The sequence below is a fragment of the Rousettus aegyptiacus genome, unplaced genomic scaffold, assembly GCF_014176215.1.
Source record: "Rousettus aegyptiacus isolate mRouAeg1 unplaced genomic scaffold, mRouAeg1.p scaffold_m13_p_4, whole genome shotgun sequence".
NCBI classification, from domain to species: domain Eukaryota; kingdom Metazoa; phylum Chordata; class Mammalia; order Chiroptera; family Pteropodidae; genus Rousettus; species Rousettus aegyptiacus.
Window position 1 is genome coordinate 6,664,521 of NW_023416307.1, and position 24,301 is coordinate 6,688,821.

General features: G+C 36.0%; 1 protein-coding gene and 1 pseudogene across 17 annotated transcripts in view; one reads left to right on the forward strand and one right to left on the reverse strand.

The window, feature by feature from the left end:
- Nucleotides 1-24,301, forward strand: part of SYNJ1 (synaptojanin 1) — a 76,855-nt gene that overhangs the window by 8,870 nt on the left and 43,684 nt on the right. For all 17 annotated transcript variants that reach the window (XM_016162380.2, XM_036219605.1, XM_036219600.1 and 14 more), the window contains exons 3-10: nucleotides 8,276-8,362; nucleotides 9,556-9,823; nucleotides 12,968-13,193; nucleotides 13,961-14,044; nucleotides 18,694-18,755; nucleotides 19,783-19,879; nucleotides 21,021-21,190; nucleotides 22,229-22,310. In XM_016162380.2, coding sequence (XP_016017866.1) covers nucleotides 8,276-8,362; nucleotides 9,556-9,823; nucleotides 12,968-13,193; nucleotides 13,961-14,044; nucleotides 18,694-18,755; nucleotides 19,783-19,879; nucleotides 21,021-21,190; nucleotides 22,229-22,310 — 1,076 coding nt within the window. The remainder of the gene's footprint in view (nucleotides 1-8,275; nucleotides 8,363-9,555; nucleotides 9,824-12,967; nucleotides 13,194-13,960; nucleotides 14,045-18,693; nucleotides 18,756-19,782; nucleotides 19,880-21,020; nucleotides 21,191-22,228; nucleotides 22,311-24,301) is intronic.
- On the reverse strand, nucleotides 2,868-2,986 carry LOC118602499 (annotated as a pseudogene).

Sequence of the window (24,301 nt, forward strand, 5' to 3'; positions counted from 1 at the left end):
TAGAATAATTATTTATTTTAGATGACAATTGAAATTTGGCTTTTTCATACTTAAGTAATGGGTTAGAACCCACAAAATGAAAACTTACATCCCCTCACAGTGGACCAAGTTGAGTTTTATATCCATTTCTGAACCAGCTGCTATGGCTTTAGGGATATCCTGTGCTATTTGGATTGGACAGATGATTGAGCAAAGAAGGTAGAAATTACTCCGATTGTCTGGGTTCCCAGTATACCCCACATTGTATGGTGACTGCATAATAGGGTTGAAATAGATACTGGATGGATGGCATTCCTTCACACCTGCTCTTCCTTATCTCAGTGATTGCACTCCATCCAGAACTTGAGGTCATCCTCCACACATTCACTCCATTACCAAGTCCAGTCAACTCAACCTCCTAATTTCATTGAGATTCCATGCAGTTCACCATTTTAACTGATTCTACCCTAGTCAAGCCACTGTAGTCCCTTTCATGAGCCATTATAACAACCTTCATAACTGCTCTCCTTGCTTCCGCTCCCCACACCTACTCTCTAGTCTTTTTAAAAGCACACTTTAGATCCTATTATTCCCTTCCTTAGTATCTGTCAGTGGTTGACCACTGAACTTAAAAGTCCAAACGCTTTTTTAAATGACCTCCAACAACATTATCAAGTCCTGGCACCCATTCCCGCCCCCCACTCCCCCCGTCCCCCCGCCACCTTTAATCTTAGACTGTTTTGCGTCTTGGTTTCTGTGTTCCAGCCACATTGGCCTTCTTTTACTTCTGAATGTACCAAATTCTTTCTGGTCTCAGGGTCTTCACATATGCTGTTCCTACTGCTCCAGATTTTGTATTTAAAAATAAACCCATTCACACATGTACAAAAGTACATAAATCATACATTTACAACTTGATGAATTATTATAGTGAGCATTTCCATGTTACCACTTCTAGGTTGAGAAATAGACTATTATTACTTGCTCTCCAGAAGATTCCCTATGTTCCTTTTCAGTGGTCATCTGCACCATGATCTGCAAAGATAATCACTGACTTTTTACATCATAGATTAGTTTTATGTGGTTTTCAGTTTAACATAAATGGAATCATTCAGCATGTGTTCTGTTGCTCCAGCTTCTTTCACTCAATGTTACATATGGCAGTAGTTTATTAATTTTTATTACTCTGCAGTATCCCATCGCATGAATATTTTAGTATTTGTTTTGGTGACATTTGCTGTGTTTCCCATTATGAATGACACTAGTGTGAACACCCTCGCCCGTGACTTTGGTGCACATATGCACGTGTTTCCATTGGATATATTCTTAGGAATGGAGTTGCTGGGTCGTAGGGTATGTGTATGTCGCCTGGAATATTTTTACCTCCGCTTTACATTTGGCTAATTTCCTGTTAAATCTTCAGGTTTCAGCTTAAAGGTCACTTCTGCAGGCCGGCAGGCCTATTTTAACTAAAATCCTCTAGTAACGATTTTAAATTAGGTCCTCCAGTAGCAGTCTGTTGCAACGCCATCATCGTACTTACCATAATTTATAATTTTGCATTTGTATGATTATATAATGCCTGTCTTCCTAATAGAAGGTAATGAGGCACTGGCTTTTTTTATTCCCAGGTCCTGGTACATCTTAGGCATTTAGTAAACTTGTGTGAATGAGTGAAAGGTTATTTTTGTTTTGCATTGTCACCAAGAATGGAATATTTAGTTTATATAGAACATTAATTTGGATAGTTTAATGTCTTTCAGCTAGAAGTTTAATTATTTAATTATACAAAGAAAACCTTTTCCTCGTAAAATATTTCTCTTTATGTATGATGAAGTGGAAAGAGGCTTTACTGCCAGCCAGTTATATGATCTTGGATGAATCACCTAACCTCTAGTCTTTTTCTTCCGAAAATGAGTAGCTTGGACTGCCTGATCTCAAGGATCCTCTGACTAGAGGCTCTCTGGTGCTACTCCAAAGTGCTGCCTACATGCAAATAAGCTCACCACAAACCACGGTGCATGCAACCACAAGCAAATTGTGATTCTAGGGAGATCATGCTAATTTGTAATCTCGTTTTCACAACCTTATTGACTTTCCTTAGCTTGGTGTTCTGTATCAGCCAAAGAAAGACAGGCTAGGCTGCTCCCCATCTGGAAGATTTGAGCCACAGCAGATTGTTGACATTGGACAGCAGGACCTTCTTTGGGCATTGTGATGATTTGGTTTGAATGGTTGTAAACTCATCAGAAGTTAGAGAAATTTGCATTTAAATTTAATCTTCAAAATAACATTAAATTAAAAACAACTTTATTTCTTTCCATCCAGATGGTGGAGTTAAAATGCAGGTGTGATCACCATGTGACAATTATTCTATGTTTGATATGCCTGTTTTTAGAGTCACAATTCATGAAAATCAAGAAATAGGTGTATGATTATGCTTTCATCTGAACTTCTGTAATCTGATCTTATGCTTCATTACTAGCCTTAAATTTTAATTTGAGAAGGGAGATGTAACACCAACAATGCTGAATAATGTCAGTTATGTTGTATGACAGTTATGTTGTATGACTAGAAAAGGGTATCGAATACTGTGATAGAGAACAGTTAGTGTGTTCAATTTTGATAGAGAACAATTGATGTATTTAGTCTCTGTTTTCTATAGTGTGTGTATAAATCATCTCTAGAGCTTCTATTTTCATTACTTTTCAGTACCTTAAATAGAAAATGTAGGTTAGGTCTGCCTTCAGTCATGAATTTTTCATTTAAAAGAACTTTGGAAACATGTGCCAAGCTAAAATAATGAATGAGTTAAGGTATCTGGATTAAGTTGTAGGATATTACTACCTCACGTCTTTCGGTAGTGTCCCCGCCCCGCCCCCACACCCCATCTACAACACCTGGTCTTCCTACATGGTCTCCCATCCAAGAACTAACCAGGCCTGACCCTGCTTAGCTTCCGATATCAGATGAGATCAGGCATGTTCAGGGTGGCATAGCCGTAGATGTTCGGTAATTTTGAGTATTTCTTAACCTCTTCTCTGATGAGCGAAGGTGAGCTTATTTTCCAAGGGTAGTCTCAATAGAGTAGGCTATTAAAGCTAAATTATTTAGGATGAATATAAGGAAAATATTTATAACAGAGTATTTACCCTTTCTGGGGTCTCCACTCTGAAATTGCAAAGTTCTCTCCTTTCCCATTTATTATATATTTACTATTTGATAAGTATATGATATCCTTGGGAAGAGTAGGCTAGTGGGCCATTCTCAAAGCTATAGGACTTTTACTCCCTTTCAGTTATAAAAGTTCCAATAAATACCCATTGAACTTTTGACTAAAATTCCTGTGGTCTAGGGTGATTGGAAGAAAGTGCCTCTCTGATCACTCAGAATTCCAGTAGCCTCAGCTCTCTCTCTTTAACTGGCAAGAGCCACCATCTCCTCTCTCCTTTGCGAATTTATCCAGGATGCCAAAGAATGTTGTCAAAATCAAATTTTTATCATTTTATTTTGGGAAGTATCAAAACATATCAAAGAAGGGGAGACTAGTGTCTTGATTCCCATGAATCTGTCACCCAGCCTCAATGATTATCAAGTCACGAACACTTGTATTTATCTATATCTTGATTTATTTTGCAGTAAACACCAGACATCATGTAATTTCATCCATACATATGAGAATAAAAGTTTATAGCACATATTTTATTTTGTTTTAAATTCAATCCTATCACCTTATCATATTCACATATTCACTAGGAGTAGAATCACAGGGCCTTCAGATTGTCAGTTTCAATCATGTGAGGATATGTTTAAAAATATAGCTATAATTGTAGATTTGATACATAAGATAGCTTTGTGTACTCAGGAAATGTATCTTCACATTAGATTGAAAACTAAGAAAAGATTTAAGGCATGAATGAAAGATAGCATTGAATGTAACATGGGAAGAAGAGTTTTTCTTTTAAGATAAGCTCTTGAGGGAGTAGGGTACTATTTACCCCTGTGGTGTTCAGGTAGTAACTTCAGAAGTTGGACTTGGTCTTAGTTTGCTTGTTTAACAGGTGAGCCAAGGTACAGACTTCCTTACTTTAGCTGAACCGCCAAAGGTCTTGATCAGCTCAGAATTACTCCTCAAACAAAGGTGGTCTTGGACAGTCATGCCTACCTGTGGTTAGAAATCAGTAACGAGTAAAAGGAAAGGTTTGTTTTTCCTAGCATCTTGTTTGATAACATCAACATGAATAGGACAAAAAAAAAATACAAAGGTCTTTACAGAAAGCATTCTGTTCCCCTCATTGAAAGCACAGTAAATACCTTGAAAGACTACAGTAGCAAGAGAGTGACCTGAACTTCCATATCAGCATGACCTCTGAACTTCCATTTCCTCTCGTTCCTTCTCGTTGTTTTCCTCTACACTCACCATATACCCTACCATTTAATAAGCTCCACTAGTTTGTCTGATGGTTTTTTATGCTCAGATTCAGGTTATACATCTTGGCAGGAATATACCAGAAGTGGTGTTGGGTTCTTTCATTGTATCCTGTCAGGTGGCACACAGTTTTGATTTGTTCCGTTACTGTTGGCGTTCACTTTGATTACCTAGTCAAGGTGGCATCTGTGAGGCCTCTGGCAGACTTTTTTTCCCTTTATAATTGACATGTGTTTTGAGGTGAGATACTTTGAGACTATATAGACATCCCATTCCTCATCAAATTTTCAATTTATGGGCTTATTCAGTAGGTTTATTTTCTGTTACTCTTATAATTTATTTTGATGCTCAAATTGTCCCAGATTTCACCAGTAGAAGTTCCTTCTCGCTGGCTTCTGCATTTTTGTGGTATGTTTCTATTATTTTTTAAATTCTCCATTATTTTCTGGTACAAGAACATGTTCCAGGCTCATCTTGTTTCTGCCCCAGCCCTGGAACCAGCCATTTCCCCAAGGAGCCCTAGTCCCTTTCAGTGGAAGATGCTGTTAGAATGCAAGATCTGGGTGCTTGGTGTGCTGGTCCCAGGTCTTGTCAATGGACGGAGCTGAGGAGAATATATACATCTCTTTGTATGTGTATATGTAAATATATGTACCTATTTATATTGATGTCTGTCTCTCTAGAAAACTGAGTTCACACTGGTAACTCCAATTCCAGTCAATGCTGCAATGTCCATTTCTAATTATTTCTCTTTTCATATGTGCACTCCTTGTTTCTGACAGTGAGAACCTCGTTCCCATTATCCTTGATCATTCTGCTATATGATCAACCACTCTGCCATTGCCACTGCATCCCCCTTCACAACATGGGGGCCCTCCTCAGGCCTTTTGGGCTTCAACACCCTGTCTGGGCTTCCCTCTAGTGTACCCTGCCCCCTCCCACCCTTCTCAAGCTCCAGCATACCATGTCAGGCCGCTCCCAAAATCCTTGGGTGGACACTGCCCTCCTCACCCTGCTTAGACTTCAGTAGCTCAGGCCAGGCTGCCCCTCTTGCCAAGAGGATGCCTTCTCTCCCTGCCTCTGGCTTCATATCCATGCACAGGGCCATCCTTCTTACTCTACCTGAGCTCTGACAGCCTGCAAAGGACCTTCCTCCATTCTACCCCAGATCTTTGAAGCCTATATGGAAGAATAGGAAGACATCGACAGTCTTTTACATAAAAAATGTGTAGGAAAGCATTATTTTTTCTTATGAAATTGGAAGTGTCTGGAATTCAAAGTCCACATGGCTCTGAAATTTTATTCACCAATTCATTGAATATAGAATTATTGAGCTACTGAGTGCCAGGCACTGAATTAGGCCACTGAGGATAGGGCAGTGAGCCAAAGTCCCTTCCCGCATGAAGCTGCATTCTCTGACTGGCTGCTTAAGCTTAGACAAGTTAGCTACAAATTAGTAACCTCTCTAAGCCTGTTTCTTCACATGTTAAATGGAAATAGTAATTTTTCTCATGGGATTGTTGTAAAAATTGAATAATGCAAGAAGAATATCTAACCCAGAGTTGGTTACTGTCATGATCATCAGAGAAACAATATACAGGTACCCCGGCTGAAGCATTATTGGTCACTCTAAGAATGATCTAATATTTTGAGGGGAAACCAAATATTACTGGCAGGGAAAATGATACCTACTCTTTCAGTTATTTTCCTTTCCTTTAGCATACTTAACCTAAGATATTCACTTTAAATTGTGTGCTTGTGCAAGACAGGAAAAGTTGAAAAGCACATGATATCACTTATATGCAGGATATAACCCTAAAAACAACAAATGAACAGGACAAACAAACAGAGACTCAGGGACATGGACAATCGGGGACATGGACAATCGGCTAGTGGTTACCAGAGGGTGGAGGGAGGGAGGGCGGAAGAGGGGAGAGGTTGGCGGAGTAAAAGGGGTCACATGTGTGGTGACAGAAGGAAATCTGTGGGAGGTGAACACAATGTAAATATATATGTGCCTCGCTATTAAAATGTACAGCTGAAACTTATTGGATTTTGTTAACCATTGTCACCATAAAAAAATAAATAGTTTAAAAATAAGTAAAAAAATAAATAGGTTGCTTATGTGTGCATCAGTCCTGTTTCCTGAGTCTCAGAATATAATACAAGAGTGTAGATAACCAAGCAGCATGACATTTGTTTGCATGTTTGAATCAGGCGACAGTCTAATAGATGGGACATCATTGGGTCTGAGAGACATAATATATTCATATATTTGAAAAGGTTATTATTATACATTATTAGAAGAGAACATTTTGTTGCATTGTAATTTAAGTTATACAATAACTTGTTTTCTAAGGAAAAGTGATGATTTAATATTAAAAATATGTTTTCTTTTTAACTCTTACTAGCTGCTGGTATTAGAACCCAAATGATGATTGCTACTGAAACTGATACACATAGTAATATCTAGATTACTATATTAGCAATGATATTTAAAAACATATAGCATGTAACTTGTAAAACTCTAGAATATTTGCCCCAGAAGCCATGCTTTCTGTCACCAGAGATGTAACAAGTCTAATGTTTTCGGGGTAGACAATCCTGTTTTACTCTATAAAATATAATGGAAATTTATGTTGTGATGTTTTGTATTTGTGTGGCTTATCATTGAATCTTAGGAGTGACTGTTCTGTAAACATATAGTAATAATTATAATAGGGACTCTAGGAATGCAGAATGAAATACAAATCCCCTGGTGAAATATTTCCCACTCCTGAATTTCATACTGGGAGATCATTTGAGATACCAGCTATGGTTTATATTTCTTTGGTTCTTTGTCAAATTTTTAATAAGTATATTTGCTAAGTACTAGGAAGATTTTCCCTTGAAATTTTCAGAATTTGTTTTGTTTTCTTAATAGAACTACCATAACAGCCTGTCCTAGGGAAATTATTCTGTGGGTTATATTCATTAGCAAGATAACATTAATTTTATAGCGGAAGAAATAAAAAGACGAAAGCCAGACTAAAGATTTCCTGTTCCTGTGCTAAACTTTGTAGTATTAGCTTTCATTATCTAAACATTTTATCAGCCTTCTGTGTGTCAAGCACTAGTCTAAGTGTTAGTGATGAAAGGATGAATAGGATGAAAAGGATTTTCTGCCTTAAGGGAGGAGGCTGGATTATAGCAAAGACCAGTGATGAGTATGTATAAAATGTTTTGGCAACATGAAGAGGGAGCTCTGTGAAGAACTGTGCTGGAGGAGTAAGGAAAAGTGTCCAGGAAGTGACCTGCCCATGTTTTTGTAAGGTGAATAGAATTGTGCCAAGAGGCAAAGGTTGCAGGCGGGAGACTAGTTTGCTGTGCAAAGGTACAGAAATGTAAAAGAGCATGTTTGGGCAATATTGAGAATTTAATATGGTTAGAACATAGGATGCAAGGAGTGAAAGTAAGAGGGGGATAATGAAAGATAAAGCAGAAAGAATATATTAAGGCCAGAGATTCTGAAAGATTCCTCAAGGCGTCAGGTGTTGCCCTGTAGGCGGGGTATCCTAACACTAAGAGAAGGCAAACAGATCAGTGGGAGAGAAGAGAATTCACAACACCGCCAAACATGTGAATATTATTAAAGGTAGTACTGCAGATCGGTGGGAGAGGATGGATTCATAGGTAGTGCAGAGCAATTGTTAAACTCTTTGGGAAGAGCAATTAAGTTACTAGTTTGAGAAAATATTTTATGCAATACATTTATGTTAAGAATATGAAGTTAATATTTAGAAAATTTTGATTGAAACTTCGACTTTATAGCTAAATAGAACCTGATGTTTCAGATCACATTTTTTACCCTTAAACTTTTTTTTGTAGCATCTGCAGAAAAAGAGGCAATCAAGGCTACATACTCCAAAGTACTGGATGCATATGGACTCTTAGGTGTTTTACGATTAAATCTTGGTAAGTTTATTATTCAGTATGATTAATCTATTTTTTTCATTTCTGTTTTTGTAATTCTAAGGATTTGAAAGAGACTAATTATAAATCATTTCAGACTCCATATTTGAGCTGTAAGTGTGGTAACATCTTTTAAACCCTGACGAAGCTAATCTTGGGATAATGTTTGTTGATTGAAAAGGCATGCTGCATGCTCACACTCGTGATTTTAAGTTCCAGAGACAATGCCTGGTTTGAACACTCTAAGAGATTGGTGCCAGTTCTCAAAAGAGAAAATGAGAGCATTGCCCTTTTTCTTTGCTTCAGTGCATTTATGAAAAGATGTTTTAATGGGAACTGCATTGATTTCCCTGGTTTATAGTAGAAAGGACATCTGTTTTATATTCAGAAGGTCTTAGCTTGAGTCTGACTCTGCCACTTAATGTCACCATGGGCTGCAAAATAACTTTTGTGATTACCAATTTGATTGTCTGTAACAGTGTGCCTGAAGTGAGGTGCCAGGACTGGTACCATTCCATGAACTGTTTGTTATTGGCCTGTTAGCACACTGACATTGATCTAAGTAATAAGTAGTAGAGCCAAGTCAAAGCCCATGCTCAGAGTACATCACTGCTGAATTCCACTTTCATTGGATTTTTGTCAAACTTAGATGAATCTCTATGAAAGTTTTTGTAAACTAAATTGCTTTATAAATTGTTACCAGGGACTCTTTGCCCATATATCATTATAATCATCAGCTCACATTTTATGCCATTTTTCCAACTTTACTCTTTACAGAGAACGCACTTTCATTGTCTTATCTGAACTTCCTAATAATCATAAAGGCAAAGTAGGGAAGATGACACATTTTTTTTTAACTGCTGTTCCCCGATGTGCCAGTCCATTTCCCTCCCCATTTGGCCAAGATCTCTCTTCTCACATTTTTTAAAAAATAAATCTTATTTACCCTCGGATCAAGTAGAGGAACAATTTCGTAACTGCGAGATTATTCTGTTGATGTTTAGATGCTTCATTATACTAAATGTATTTCAGCTTTTGGCAAAATCTCATTGTTAACTTAAACACGTCAATGATAAGTTTAAAATAATGATGATGTCAGATTTAAAAAGGAGATTGGAAAAGAAAGTTGGAAGAAACTTTGAATAGCTTGGAAAATATTGGAACTTTTCATCCCATTAAATCTTTGGTTTTTGCAGGTGATACCATGTTACATTATCTGGTCCTAGTCACAGGATGTATGTCTGTTGGAAAAATCCAAGAATCTGAAGTTTTCCGAGTCACTTCCACTGAATTTATATCACTACGAGTCGATTCTTCAGATGAGGATCGCATTTCAGAAGTGCGAAAAGTTTTGAATTCAGGAAACTTTTATTTTGCGTGGTCTGCATCTGGAACCAGTTTAGATCTGAGTCTTAATGCGCATCGCAGCATGCAGGAACACACGACTGATAATAGATTTTTCTGGTGAGTCTGTGTTACATTTTGTCCCTCTGTAATCATGTGCTGTGTAATAGCTTGGTGAATTGGGGCACAGTACGTTCAGTTATTTCCAGAGCTGGCAGGGATGGGCATTACCGGTAGAGCACACCACTCACTCTTTCTTGCCCCAGGATCCTCAGCCGAGGATAGGAGGCATCCACTGTCAGTTACCTAAGTTGACATGTGACATGAAACCCATTTCTTCTCCCTGATCGTGACTGAACTCTCATTTCAGAAATATACTTAAAATCTTTATTTTAAAATTAAGAATGAATTAGTTGTAATAGAATCACGTTATTCATATTTACTGTTCTTAGTTTTGAGATCTTGTCTCTGGCGGTATTGCCTATTAAGCCAACATTCCCTTATTATTTTTAATTTTAATGTTGTAAGTAGACAATCTTGATTCAAGAGCAACTGGCTGTAAAGGAATAGTATGCCGGGATAAAGTTTAGTACTATAATAAAAATAAGACATAAGTAGGTAACTGTGATATTTTCCCTGATTATGCATAATGTGCTGTATTATAAGTGTGCACAGATGGTGAGCAGACCACACATGACCATAGTTAGTATCGCTTTATTATAGGAGCAGACCTAGTCTTTAGAGGAGTTCTCTTATCTACAACCAGTATCAACGTTGACTTTTTTCCTTAATACCACCAGGTACTAATTATATTTCATTCCGTTTATGTATGTTGTAAGGCCAAAGTCCAGGAGAATGCCCTCAGCAGTTCAGAGTCAAGGTCTTCCCTCCTGTGTATTTCCCCTGCTTGCACTTTCACCATCTACCTGTAAGGTTCTTGAGTAGATGTTCAGGTCAGACCCATTTTACCTAGTTGTCAGAGGGCTCAAAGTCAGCAAAAAGTCAGAATAGAAAACTAACTTTAGAAGAACAGCTTAGCTGCCTCGTAGCTCACATGGAAGTTTCTCGGCCCCAAGTAGTGGCATGGGGGAGAAAAGAGGGCAGAATGGAAAAAGGTTTCAGAGCACTGGAGTCAGAGACTTGGAGCCCAGCAAAGGAGGAGATGATGGGAGGAGGAGAGGGAACGTCAACAGGGCAGGTGAGTGGACAGAGTCCTGTCTGCTCTTGTCAACCCTACACTTTTTCTGATGGAAGAGACATTGAAATCCCTGAAAAAGGTACAGGCGTTGCAGCTGGGCTTCGGGAAGCTGTCCTTACTGCCTCCCCCCTGCCCTCCACCCTCACTCATTCTTACCCAGATTCCTTAAGTTGACAAAGTTTTCCTTCCTTAATTCGAAGTCCAAGCAGGTACAGCCATGATGATCAGCAACTGAGCAAGCACATTGGTAAGTTTAATCAGTAGGAATAATTCATTTGTCTTTTCATTCAAGAAGGCTAACTTTAGATCCCAGTTTGAAGGGTTTTATCCAATAGTTTCTCCAGATTTATCCAGAGGCGGGGCAGAATTACATGACACATTAGGGGTTTATCCAGTAGGAGACAGAAAAAGGGGAGGCTGAAGCACCAAAGGTGAGCTTTGCTCCTTTCACTCGTTGTACAGTTTTGCTAAGGATCGGCATTCTCGAGCTTCACTTTGCATAGAAAAATGAAAGCTTTAAGAATTCACATTCATTACACATACCCTTGCAGCTTAGTTGAAATATTTTCCAGGATACAGCCAAGAAAGTTTTGTGCCCAGAGAGTAGTAAATACCTGTCATAAAGACCAAGGCAGTTTTATTCCATTGGAGATTTGAAGCTGCTGTCAGTTGCGTTGTTTATAAGTTTAAATAAAATTAAAACAGCAACACATTGACAGCAGAGAAAAAAATGTAAACTGACAGCAGAAGGAGAAACTCTGCCTGAGGAATGCATAGGATCTCACACCCACTTCTCTTTAAATGGGGCAGTCAAGTCTCTTATACCTGAGCTCTGACATGGGACCCACTATGTCTGGATATACTGGGTCACAGTCAATTCGAGCTTTGTCTCAGATCTGCGTAGGTAATAGTAAAGTATGGAGGCTTAAGTCATACTTTAATATAAATAATAGTCATTGGATTTAATGTTAGTCTAGTAGTAATCTCACCACTCACATTTCGGTATGCTTTCTTGAATGGAAGGAAGGAATGTGGTTATAGCTGGTTTACCACAAGTGCACATGACCAGCATCTGTTTTGTTTCGACTGCAGCCTAAACCCTGAGGAGGAGGGGGTTGGGGACTACTGTTTTAGCAGTATTACTGTATATTATTGATATTAATGACCTCGAGGCTTCAAGAAAAGGCTGTTACTTTTAAGACAGCAAGATAATGCAGAGCACTTCAGAATTCAACTTACCATCGTAGGAGAGTTTTAAAATTCAGAGGACCAAGCCTCAGTATTATAGAAAATCCACTTTTGTAAGGCAGCTTGTTGGAAGGTTTTTCTGCACGACATTATATGTTCCTGGGTGGTAGGTCAGTTAGGCGTCTCCAAGTGTGTTCTTTAGAGGACTAAGGTTCCAGTAGAAACCCCTGAGGAGACAGTCTGCAGGATGAGAAGATGGCCAGCCCTGGCAGGACTCCAGCCCCCATCCTTGCTTTCACCATGGTGACGCTGCTTCTATGTAGCCTGATCATCAGACTTCCACGTGTTTGTTTGAATAAAACATTTTGCCCTGAAGAAGTTTGGAAACCAGGCCCCATCTGTTACCTAGAACGCTAAGAGTATTTGGAGTAACAGAAAACTCTAGGCATGTATTAATACAGTAGCCATTAGCCTGCCTGGCTATTTAAATTTAAATTAATTAAAATAGAGCCTCATAAAAGTCAAGCCTTAAAAGTAGAGCTTTATTTTATAAAGTGGGATGGGGATATGTGTATGAAATATTTTTTGGAAAAGTTAGGTTATAAATACATTATATAAAAAGACAACAGAAACGGGGCACAGATTCTAAAAACATAAACAATATTCTGCTTTTCTGTGGACCACAGATCACATGCTGGAGGATCTCAGAGCTCTCTCTGTCTTTTGATACCTGGTAGAGTAAACGTAAATGAATTGAATTATTTTTGGTGCCTTTTCACTTAATAGCATTAAATTAATTTCTAGGAGCACCATTTTAAAACTTAAACTGTGTTGTCTAGTACTCAGTAAGCTAATGCGGTTTTTTCTTTTTGCGTTAGGAATCAGTCTTTGCACTTGCATCTCAAGCACTATGGCGTGAATTGCGACGACTGGCTGTTACGCCTCATGTGTGGGGGAGTAGAAATCAGAACAATTTATGCTGCTCATAAACAGGCAAAGGCTTGCCTCATTTCCAGACTGAGCTGTGAACGAGCTGGGACCAGATTTAATGTCCGAGGAACAAATGATGATGGTCACGTCGCTAATTTTGTAGAAACAGAACAGGTATGTAGTTTTTTGTGGTTGCTTAGTTCATCATTGAGATGAGAGGCACAGAAAATTATAGAATAACAGATTTTTACTTGATTCAGAACTCATTTTGACATCGTAATGTCATTTTCATGGTTGTTCTCAGCTGCTTATTGGCCTTCAGAAAAGTTACACCGAAATAGACTTCCTTGGTTATAACTCTTCAAATAAATAGCAAGATTTTCACCAATCAGCATAGCATGGCAGTGCCTGTGTTTTGGTATTGAGTTAAAAACTCAATTATAGACCTAGACAACAAAGAAAAGTGTTTTTCTGTAAAATAAATTAAACCCAATCTTAAACGTAGATACATGTACCATCTAAAAGTAAAAAGTATGATATTTTTGGCTATGAAACTATATAATTTTAAATTTAGGCCATTCCTCTAGCCCAGCTCAGATCTTAAATTAGTTTTTAAAAATATAAAAACTAAAGAAAAATTAAGTGGAAATGTAAAGGTATAAATATAAAGTATTGAGATTCAAAAGGAATTCCTTTTCAGAAGTTGTGATTCTTATATTTTCACTATTTTCCTGGTTAATCTATATGGAAGAGTTATCAGTGATTTTAAAAAAATCAAACTTATTTAGTGGCCTATTTTGGGTATTTTGTTAGGACAGTTTGTATGTGAGAGATAAGTCGTAAGCTATAACTAGTGTGCAACGGATATTAGAAAATGCCTTCTAATGTAGAAGTAACAGCTTGGTTTGTGGAAATATTTTTTACACTATTTTTCTCTGTAGGTCGTGTACTTAGATGACTCTGTTTCTTCCTTCATACAAATTCGGGGATCTGTTCCATTGTTCTGGGAGCAACCAGGGTTGCAGGTGGGTGTTTGGCATTAGGTTTTGTGGTTTTTTCTTGAAAATTTCCATATTTTCTAGATTTTCAGGAGAGTTTATTAGTTCATTGGATGAATCTGTTATTCTAATAATATTAGCTAGATTCATAAATGAGGATCTAAGTACAAAATTCTTGGAATTGTCTTAGATATTTTTTCCTTTAATGTTCTTTCAAATATCCATCAAAATTAAGCTGCCATGTTTAATATTAAAATTTTGATGTTTTCATAGTATATTATTTTCAAAGTATTTCCATATTTACAATCTCAGTATCTAAGTATAAAACAATTTAGTCTCTGTAGGCAGAAAAATGTAGTTAAAACAAAGCTTCTGAAACCAGACTTCTGAACTTGGATCATTATTCTAACATTGCTAGCTGTGTGATCTTTGGCAAGTGATTTAACTTTTTGGTGTCTAAGCTTTCTTATCTTAAATGGGAATAATATTAGTAGTACCTACTTTTTAGGGTTTTCATAAGGATGAAATGGAAGGTATGATCTGTCATCTTGAATATGTTCTCTGGCTTGCTTTCTAATTTTTTTTAAACTTTCCTTTGTTGATATAAATGTCTAATCTTTAAAATGTAAGATTCTTTTTTCATGTAAGGTCATAATATTGGATAGCTCATAATAGTGTGTTTTGCATTTTATTTTTATCGAAAACCCTTTAATCCCTAAAATGTGATATTAATTTTAAGCTTCTAGTATATACTGTCTAGTAAATTTTGTGCTTCAGTCTACAGTATTGAGAAAATGGGCAGAAAAAAATCTTGTCTCCTTTTCATTCATAGCTGGATCTCTCTTACATTCTGGTTATCATGGAGAAAAATTGAAGAGCACTTGAACCTTTTCAGTAGTACAGTTTATTTAAGACAGGCCAAGAATTACAAGGATTAACACTTGTACTGCTTTGCTAAGATCTTGAGTTCTTGTCAAGCCCAGTTTGATTTATGTGGGTTTTATCTTTGGCATATAAGAGTAATTTAAATAGCTATACCTCTCCCTAAGTCTCTCTTGGGAAAGAATCTCATCCCTGTACCACTTCTCCTAAGCTTTCCGTCATCTGAGAAGGGTGTTTGGAATAATGCTTTAGGAATTTCTAAAGCCCTGCTTCCATGCAAGGCGAGTGCTTTTGGTTTAGGGACAGGCTAAGTCAAGAGACTCTAATAGCCTGCTTGCAGGCCCTCCGTTATACTGCTTTCTGTGTTATTTCATTAAGAAGTTCAGAACTACAGTGTCTTATTATTCACTAAGATTTGATCCTGAGTGGTTACATTGAGGGATCCTCCTTGGGTGGGACTTCCTTCCTACTTCCTTCTGTGTTTTGTGGTTTGCCCTGCCACACAGATAGTCTGGCTGGCTAATGTCATGTGATTATGGGCTGAACACTACAATTTTTTAAATTATGCCTTTCTTGATAGAGAAAGTAGTTTCTGAGATATCAAGACAGTTGGACAGTTCTGCTTAATGGTCACTGAGTTGCCTATTATTGTTGGATTAGGTCGAGGACTGGGTCAGCGGTTCTCAACTATTTAACTTAGTAGTTGAAAGTCAGCCTTTCTTTGAACAGGAATGGATGGGTTTCATGACTGTCTTTTATCATTTCCCCAATAGTGAGATGAAAATAGAGAATTGATTTTTAAAAACCTGAAAAATAGATATTGATTTTTAAAAATAAAAATACTAAATCCAAAAGTTAATTTTCTCATAGAGGACAAACAAGGATTTTTGACTCAGAGTGGTTGTAAATGGTTGTAAATTGTCCTGTGTATTCTGGGGACCAGAATTTATTTTATGGGGCCCCGAAGTTGGTGTTGCCTAGTGAGATGTCCCACTTCAGAAGTCACATACAGGAAATCCTCAGACAGTTGTCCCTTGTCTTGCCTCTTATCTTCATGATTAATTCTTCTGAGTTTTTTTAATGAAAAGATTTTCTAAAAGAATCATCTGACGTGGTTTTAAAACATAGATTCATGGCCTCAACTTCACATCAGTTGAAATAGACTCTCTTGGAATGGGGCAGGGAATCTGCGTTTTTAACCAAGTTCCCGTACAGTCAAAGTTGAGAACTTCTGTTGTGCAGCATCATCCTCTGATGGCACGAAGCATCCCCAGCCCATCTGCCAGCATCATCCTCTGATGACGCGAAGCATCCCCAGCCCCGTCTGCTCCAGTGGCCCATGCTGAGCAAGCAACGGCAGCGCTGTGACACAACCCCAGCCTTCTCCTAGGCATGGCCCCCCTTTTTTTGTTCACACACTTTATCATGCCAGTTTAGGTCTTCGTGTGTGTGTGTGTGTGTGTGTGTACATGTACGTATGTATATATGTATGTATGTATGTATGTATGTGTACACACACACACACACACACATTTTTTTTGGCCTGGAAAATTCTCACAGTTTTCTAACTGTTCTCCTCCTAGCTATCTGGCAGTTCTGATTACTTTTGGTACATTATGCTCCTCAGACCTACCAGGCACCTGTTTCTTCATGACCTGGCTTTCTTCTACCTCTCCAGCTTCCTGACTTGCTATTTTTTCACAGGAGTCCTCTGCTCCCAAAATTAGGGTTTGTTGCCCTTCAGTAGCCAACTTAGATCTCATAGAACAGATTCTAGTCACTTCCGCACTGGCCTCTTCATTAAATCCTTGAGTTCTTCCTGTGTATATTATCTGTACGAGGTGTATACTGTACCATGAGAAATTCAGAGACTATAATGATGCTGCAGAGTGAGCTTACAATCTATTTGGACAGTCAGGCGTTTTATGGAAAAGGTAAAGATCAATATGAATTAGGTTGAGACATCATAAGAGTTGTCATAAGGTGCTACATAGGTAAGAATGATATTTTAAGTGCTGGCGACTCATTTTACTTATTATTTCCTTTCTCTGAAGTTATTTAGCATTTATGATTAATAGTATTAGGCTGACATTATGTTAGCTTTATGTTAATCAAAGATGGTGAGTACCATGAGCTCTATGCCCAGGATAGTATTGTACACTGAATTTTTGGTCAAATCGAAGTTTCAGAAATATGTGAACATGAAGCAATACTATTGGTGGAAAATGATGTTTTTTCAATTAGTTGGTTTTCTAAAAATATCTTTGATGCAACTTTTTAAAAAAATTAATTGTGTAAATTTTTAGTTACTTAAAACTTTCTAGAGTGCTACTTTCATCACAATTGACATAACAGCTCTTTTATTATAGAATTTTTTTCTTTAATATCGAGTAATGAAACCTAGTCTAGTTTAACTAATACATTGCTCTGAGTGATGATATAACTAGTTATGTATACATGTTAGGGAACCAGGTGGTGGGGAGGAACCATAGGCATTACCTGAAAAACATGAGAGCTTGTATTTTTTCACCTCTTGACCATTGGGAGTATAGCACAAGATGAATATAAATAAGTCAACATAATGCTAAATCTTGGACTTTGAGTTACAGGTAATTGCCAGAGATTATGCCAAAGAAAAAGTATTGACTTCTGCCGAATTTCCTGCAATGTAAAATGCTTACTGTCCTGGGGCACACATCTCTCAGTTTGACATTTTATACAGACTGCTAAGCACTATAGAATGAAATCGAATATAGATATGACATTAGGCTACTCAATTTCTTATTGAAAAGAAAAAGAAGAGAAACCACCAATTTATTAGTACAGTCATTATTTTGTCTCTCTTATCAGGACAGGGAGTGAATACTGAATGAGTGATAATACTGTTAATTCAGTTTTGGAATTGGATGGGCATATTAGAGCTTATTTTCTGATTTTATTTCTCGAACTGCATAACTGATTTGGCAACGCTTTTCCCATTCTCTCCTTCAAGTCAGTTTGTTCACAGATTAGCTAGAATGAAATCTGGTGAACTTTGATCCCCAAGTCACAGAAGGAAATGTTTAAAACTTCAGGGAAATGATATGATCTTACCTTTATATTTGTTTTGGCATCATATATATGTTATATATCTGTGTCATTTCTCTGCCACTCTCCTGTATGAGAAAAGAAAAAGTATAACAAAACTCAATAGGTGGATGTTTCCATCTCGTTTCATTCTCTTAACCCAAATTCTCTGATTCTGCAAAATGTTCTATTACTATAGTTGTGCGACTATGAGATTAACTTTGGAAAGTCTATTTTTCCGGAACAATATTTTTAACACATAGACATTGCTTTTGTAGGCAGCTTGGAAGAGTAGGAATTTAGAAATCTGTTTTGGAATTAATGATATTGACCTAAAAGGATCAGTTATTTCACCTGGCTGTATTTGTTTTATTTTCCAAATGGCAGTAATATCTGTTAACTTACATGGGGTACATGTTTGACCTTAAAGCAAGGTAATGTATATGAAAGCACTTAAAAAACATTTTTCATAGATAAAAATTTCTGTTAGTTTACAAATGCTTCATAATGGGCTAACTTCTAGGTCTTTTTTTTTTTTTATGAGGTTGTGTTTTAAAAAATAAAAGGGCAGAAAGTCCTAAACCTTGTATTTTAAAAGAATATCATGAATGCCCGTCAGTCATCTGACTTAATGGTTTTTGTTCAGCTAATGAATTTTTGAATGTCGTAAACAAACAATGACATATCTTTTATCTACATGTTGGCTTTTGGTATTTTTCTTGTTTTAGGTGGGATCTCATCGTGTTCGTATGTCAAGAGGATTTGAAGCCAATGCACCTGCTTTTGACAGGTAAGACTGATTATTTTCAGTGCTGAGTTTTGATACTATTAAGCAGTATGACTAGTTGTAATTATATTTACTGATTCATTTCACCTTTTTTGGTTCTAAGTAAAATCTTTCTGATTCTTAATTTAACTGGAAGACAGTGAGACCTAGTGTTATGACTTCTCGGGGTGGTAGCATTAGGTGTGTAGTTCTTGATCTCTTGGCCTTAAAACTACCTCTAGGGGTGGCTGTCCAATACCCTATCCCATAGCCACTAGCCGCATGTAGCTTTTGAGCATTTGAAATTGACTAGTCCAATTGCAATGTGCTGTAAGTGTAAAATATACGTTGGATTTCAAAGACTCAGTGTAAAAAAAAAAAAAAGCAAATATTACCTTATTAATATATTTTTTTATATATTGGTTACATGTTGTAATGATATTTTAGCTGTGTTGAGTTAAATAAAACAGGTAAGTTAATTTCATCTATTTATTTTTACTTTTTTTAAAATATACCTTTAGAAAATACAAAAGTATATCTGTGGTTCATGTTATATTTCTTTGGGATAGCATCACTCTACAGCCTCTATAGTACTTAGAAGCTGGAGAGAATAGGCTCATATTTGGGGCCTATTTTCCTTAAGGCTAGGGCTATTAAGGAGTTCTGTCTGAATACTCATGGAGGATATGATGTCCTCACTTGCGAGGTGCAGCCTGAGGCCCTCTGCCCCAGCCACCCTCCCGGCCAAGTGGGTGGCTTATGTCCTCTGTGCTTATCTGACACCAGACTCAGAGTGGAGAGGGAGCTGGATGACTCCAAAAGCTCCAGCATAGGTGGGAGGCTTCATAAGTCAGAGAGGAAATTATATTGAATGAGTATTCATAAATTTAGAGTTTTGAGACTATGTGGAATGAATTTGTATATAATTTTGTAATAAGTTCTGTGAGTTTAAAGTACTACCATTTAGGTTCTGTTTAACAGTGGATTCCTATTTATTAAAAAAAATGTTTAACTTGTCACTTGACATACGCTTATTTCCTTTCTTTAATAGGCATTTTAGAACACTTAAGAATTTATATGGTAAACAAATAATAATAAATTTGCTTGGATCTAAGGAAGGTGAACATATGCTAAGTAAGGCTTTCCAGGTAAGAATGGTATTTTAAAAATAATGGAATAAGGTGGTCAGATTCTTTTAGGAAGTCAATTACTTCCTAGAAAAAGGTTGGGTACTTGTTGCAGCCATTAATTCTTGGGGGCTATTAGGAAGCAGGTTAGGGTAATGTTGCTGAAATTGGGATTATGGAAAGGTTTCAAGGCAATTGACGCTGTTTTCTAAAATGAGCTTATTTATGTTCTGGAGAAGCAGAAGCATACTCTTCCCCAACCCCCCAAAATGTTCATCTGGCACTGGTAGCAAGATACCACGCGGTGGGTGTCCTTTATCCTTCATTGCCTTGCCTATTTCCTAGAAACCATAGTCATTGTTTTCAACCTACGAAATGTAAATAATGCTTTTGAATACATGCAAGACTATACCTTCTTATATTGATGAAAGAAAATTTGAGAATTTTAAGTAAAAAAGGGCCCAAAGAAATGTCTGACTTCTAAAGAAAAAATATTCTTCATAAACACTTATCGAATCAATAATTAAGTAATATAAATTATGGTGCTACACAGAATTATAAGCTTAAACAAAATGGTTAGAAAACATTTTCTTAAATTCAATCTAGTGAAGTCCAGAATTAACTTAATTTTTTGGCTATTTTGTTGTAGCCTTGTACAATAGATATTGTTAATAAACAGATCATACTTTAGAGAATGATTTTTTATGTACTTTTAAAATGTTTGTATGTATTGAATGAAGGTATAAAAAATGAACTTTTAAATCTTTGATAAGCTTTGTCTTAAAAAATAAGGAACTTTATTTTGCAATTCTATAATAGATATAAATGGTAATTAAATTTGTGTTATAAAAAATGAAATACTAGTGGTTGGAAATAATTTTCATTTTCTAAACCAGATAAGAACATTATTTAAATGATCTGACATTATGTCACCAAATCTCTCAGGAATAGTAAATGTGGTTTTAGGCAAAATATGCCATTAAATATCAGCAAGTAATTTTCCATTTTACTGTCAATGTTGATGAAAGCTTTGTAAGATTAGTAAGATTTCAAGAAATGATGCTGAGGTTTTTGTTTTAAAGATACACTTCCATTTGCAACATATATTGATAGGATCGTATTTATTTAATATTTAGATGAATATTTGCCTTTTTACTTTTAGAGTCATTTGAAAGCTTCTGAACATGCTACTGATATCCAGATGGTGAATTTTGACTATCATCAAATGGTTAAAGGAGGAAAAGCAGAAAAATTGCATAGTATTCTTAAACCTCAAGTCCAAAAGTTTGTGGATTATGGATTTTTTTATTTTGATGGAAATGAAGTTCAAAGGTTTGATGCTCTATTTCTCTTTTCTTTAAATAGAACTCTACTATAATTTAAAAATTATTCTTAACATTGAACTCTTAAATTTCTTTTTTTAAATCAAAGTTTATAATTAAATAAAATATCCTCCTTTATTATACTTGATTCTAGGCTTGTTTTTCTTTCTTTAGAATTCAACCAGTAATAATAATAGTTTACTTGGGCACAAACTATGGGCCAAACAGTGTGCTTAGTCTTTACATGTGACGCTAACAACAATTGTAGGGCTAGATTCTATTATTATTCCCATTTACATTTGGGGAAATTGATGCATAGGCTGTAATCTGCCCCAGGTCCTCAGTAGTTGGGAAGTGTTAGAACTAGGATTTATCAGTCTGCAGACCTCTGGCTGTTTTCTGTGAGGCTCTTCCACTTCTCTCTTAAAACAATTGTTTTAATGTTTCTTGACCTCAGTAAGGACAATGAGATGCAAATAGAGATAAAAAGCATTGCTTATTGTCTGCTTTAGTATAATTCAAATCTTCAGTTTTAGCATATAAAGTAGAGGAGAAAAGTTAAGTATTGAAAGATTAAAGCTCAGAATATAGGTTGAGGTAAACTTTAGTAAACAAAGCTCGAATTTTTAGTTTTTTCATTGTACAATATGTATTATCAATGCTATAGAGACTATAGGATAGTCAGTAGAGGTAATAGATCTTAGGGTTGTAAAATTCATTTCACAAATATTTGATTATCTTTCATGTGCAAAGAAGAAATCAATGTATGGTTAGTTCTGAACTACTGACCTAATTAAAAATAAGTGGATGTGGATGAATAGATATGTGATTAAGAATATCTGGCAAAATGTTAACAGTTGTAGACTCTAGATGCTGGATATATAGATGTTTACTGTAAAATATCTTTTTTATACGTTGGAAAATTAATAAAAAGTTGGGAAGGGAGAGAAAGTGGATGCTATATTGTAATCACCTTAATTTTTCTGTTTGTTTTAGTTTTGTTGCTTTTGTTTCAAACCAGCTGTTAATTTTATTGAATATGTTACAGATGCCAGAGTGGTACAGTTCGAACAAACTGCTTGGATTGTCTTGACAGAACCAACAGCGTGCAGGCATTCCTTGGCTTAGAGGTAAAAAATAAATGAAAATGTGTACGCAACTTGTGTCAAAGCCTCTTCCAGTGGTTTTGTAGTATTTGTTTCTCATTAGTTAATTTTTTACAAAATGAAGTTATGTTTCATGAAAGGCATTCTTCGCTAGTCATTTTTTTTTTTTTGCCCAAATCCTTTTCCATTTAAATATTTCCTTTATCTATTCTAAAACTCTTTGTGTAGCTGACTGTTTCCCTTGATTGTTCCTTATGTTTTCTTAAAAAATCCTGCTATTTATACTATTCCAATAATTGCCTCTTTTGCCTGTCATTTGGATGAAGGAAAAAAAAAAACATTTTTTATATACATATAAAAATACATATGCATACATTTGACCTTTATTCTCTGTGTTGTCTTTTAAAAGTCTCTTCACAATTGGGGGGGGTCTGTTTTCACATATACAATCCGATAGGATTATATTTTGATAGTCTGTAACCCAATGTAGATTGTATGGCATCGTCAAATCAGTAGCTATAAAGAACAGATTAGATGAGAATGCCATTGTTAGTGAGAATGAAAGTGAATGAGATTCAACTTTCACAAAGTTTTTGTTTAAAAGTTTTTTTCTTTATAATTTATTCATCAGAGTCTAACGTAGACGCAGTCTCAATTATTTGACAAACTGTGGCAATGCTAAGCTTTCTAAGTCTTTCTGGTTGTGTAGCAGTCAGGGTCATAAGGCTATAGTGGGTCTTCATTTAGTTCCATAGGAACTTAGCACAGTTTTCAAATGCTATAAAAAATAGTAATAGCGAATAACAAGTTCTTACTTCCTCTAGTTAAGTGATCTTAAATTTGGTTGAAATATTGGTTAGTTAGTCTGCAGCTGAGGTACATTCTCAAAAATGAAAGTAAAGCATGCAGAATTCTCTGCTATAGAAATGTATTTTTCAAGTGACTAAATGAATTTTACTGTTTTGCCTTTTTTGAAATCTGTCATTGAGATTTATCATTTAATTTATTTAGAAAATATGACATAAAAAAGTGAAAGCTGGCATTTGGATGGAGTTTATCACATGGCTTGCTTTGTTTCTAGTTTTGTATTTAAGTAATTTACTTAGATTCTGAAAATAAGCTTCTTGAAATACTTGAAAGTCTTCATTAAAAGTATAACAGGTATAGTTTTCACTAACACCGACTTATCTGATTATCCACTGTTGGTAGTTAGATGTGAGAATACTCCCTTGTACAGAAATTGGTTAACTCGTTACCAATTCAGATAAATCCAGTTAAGGGTTTTTTAAGATATGATTTTAGTGTTTGATCCCTCTAGAGTTATGGATAATCTCCATACTTATAGCTAATAAGATAAAAGAAAATGCAAATAGAAAGGAGTTACATAAAAATTCAAGGCATAAAATATGACTGGATTCCAAACAAGACAAGTAGACTACATAAGAATTGTGCGTTTCTTTGACTCTGACAGATTTCAAGGCTAACACTCATTCTGAATAAAGACTAATACCTTTTCTAAACACTGCTGCTGTTACGATGAGGGAATTGTGGTAGCCCGAAGATCCTTGTATTCCGTGTATGTTCCCTCTAGTTCTCCATTATACACTTTCCCGATAGAGATTTTATTCATAAAAAGCTGTTATGACCTTATCCAGAGATATGGCTTTGTCTTTATTTTTCTTTTTTCTCATAATCTCTTGACCTTAATTACCCAAACTTATAAAACCAAATACAAAAATTAAAGAAACTTTGTTATTTCTATATATATTTAGATGAATTAGGTAAATATTTTTTCTGCTCTAAAGCATGCTATTGAATAATCTAGGTGGATAAGGTAAATACATATAACTTACAGAGATATTTTAATAAGATAAATTTTATCATTTAACCAGAAAGATGTTCTTATTACTACAAGAGAACATTAAATTGCTTATAAGTTTCGTTGATGTGATATTTACTTTAAAAATTGAAATGGTGAGAAATAACAGCCTAGTAAACTATTAGGTTTTCAGAAT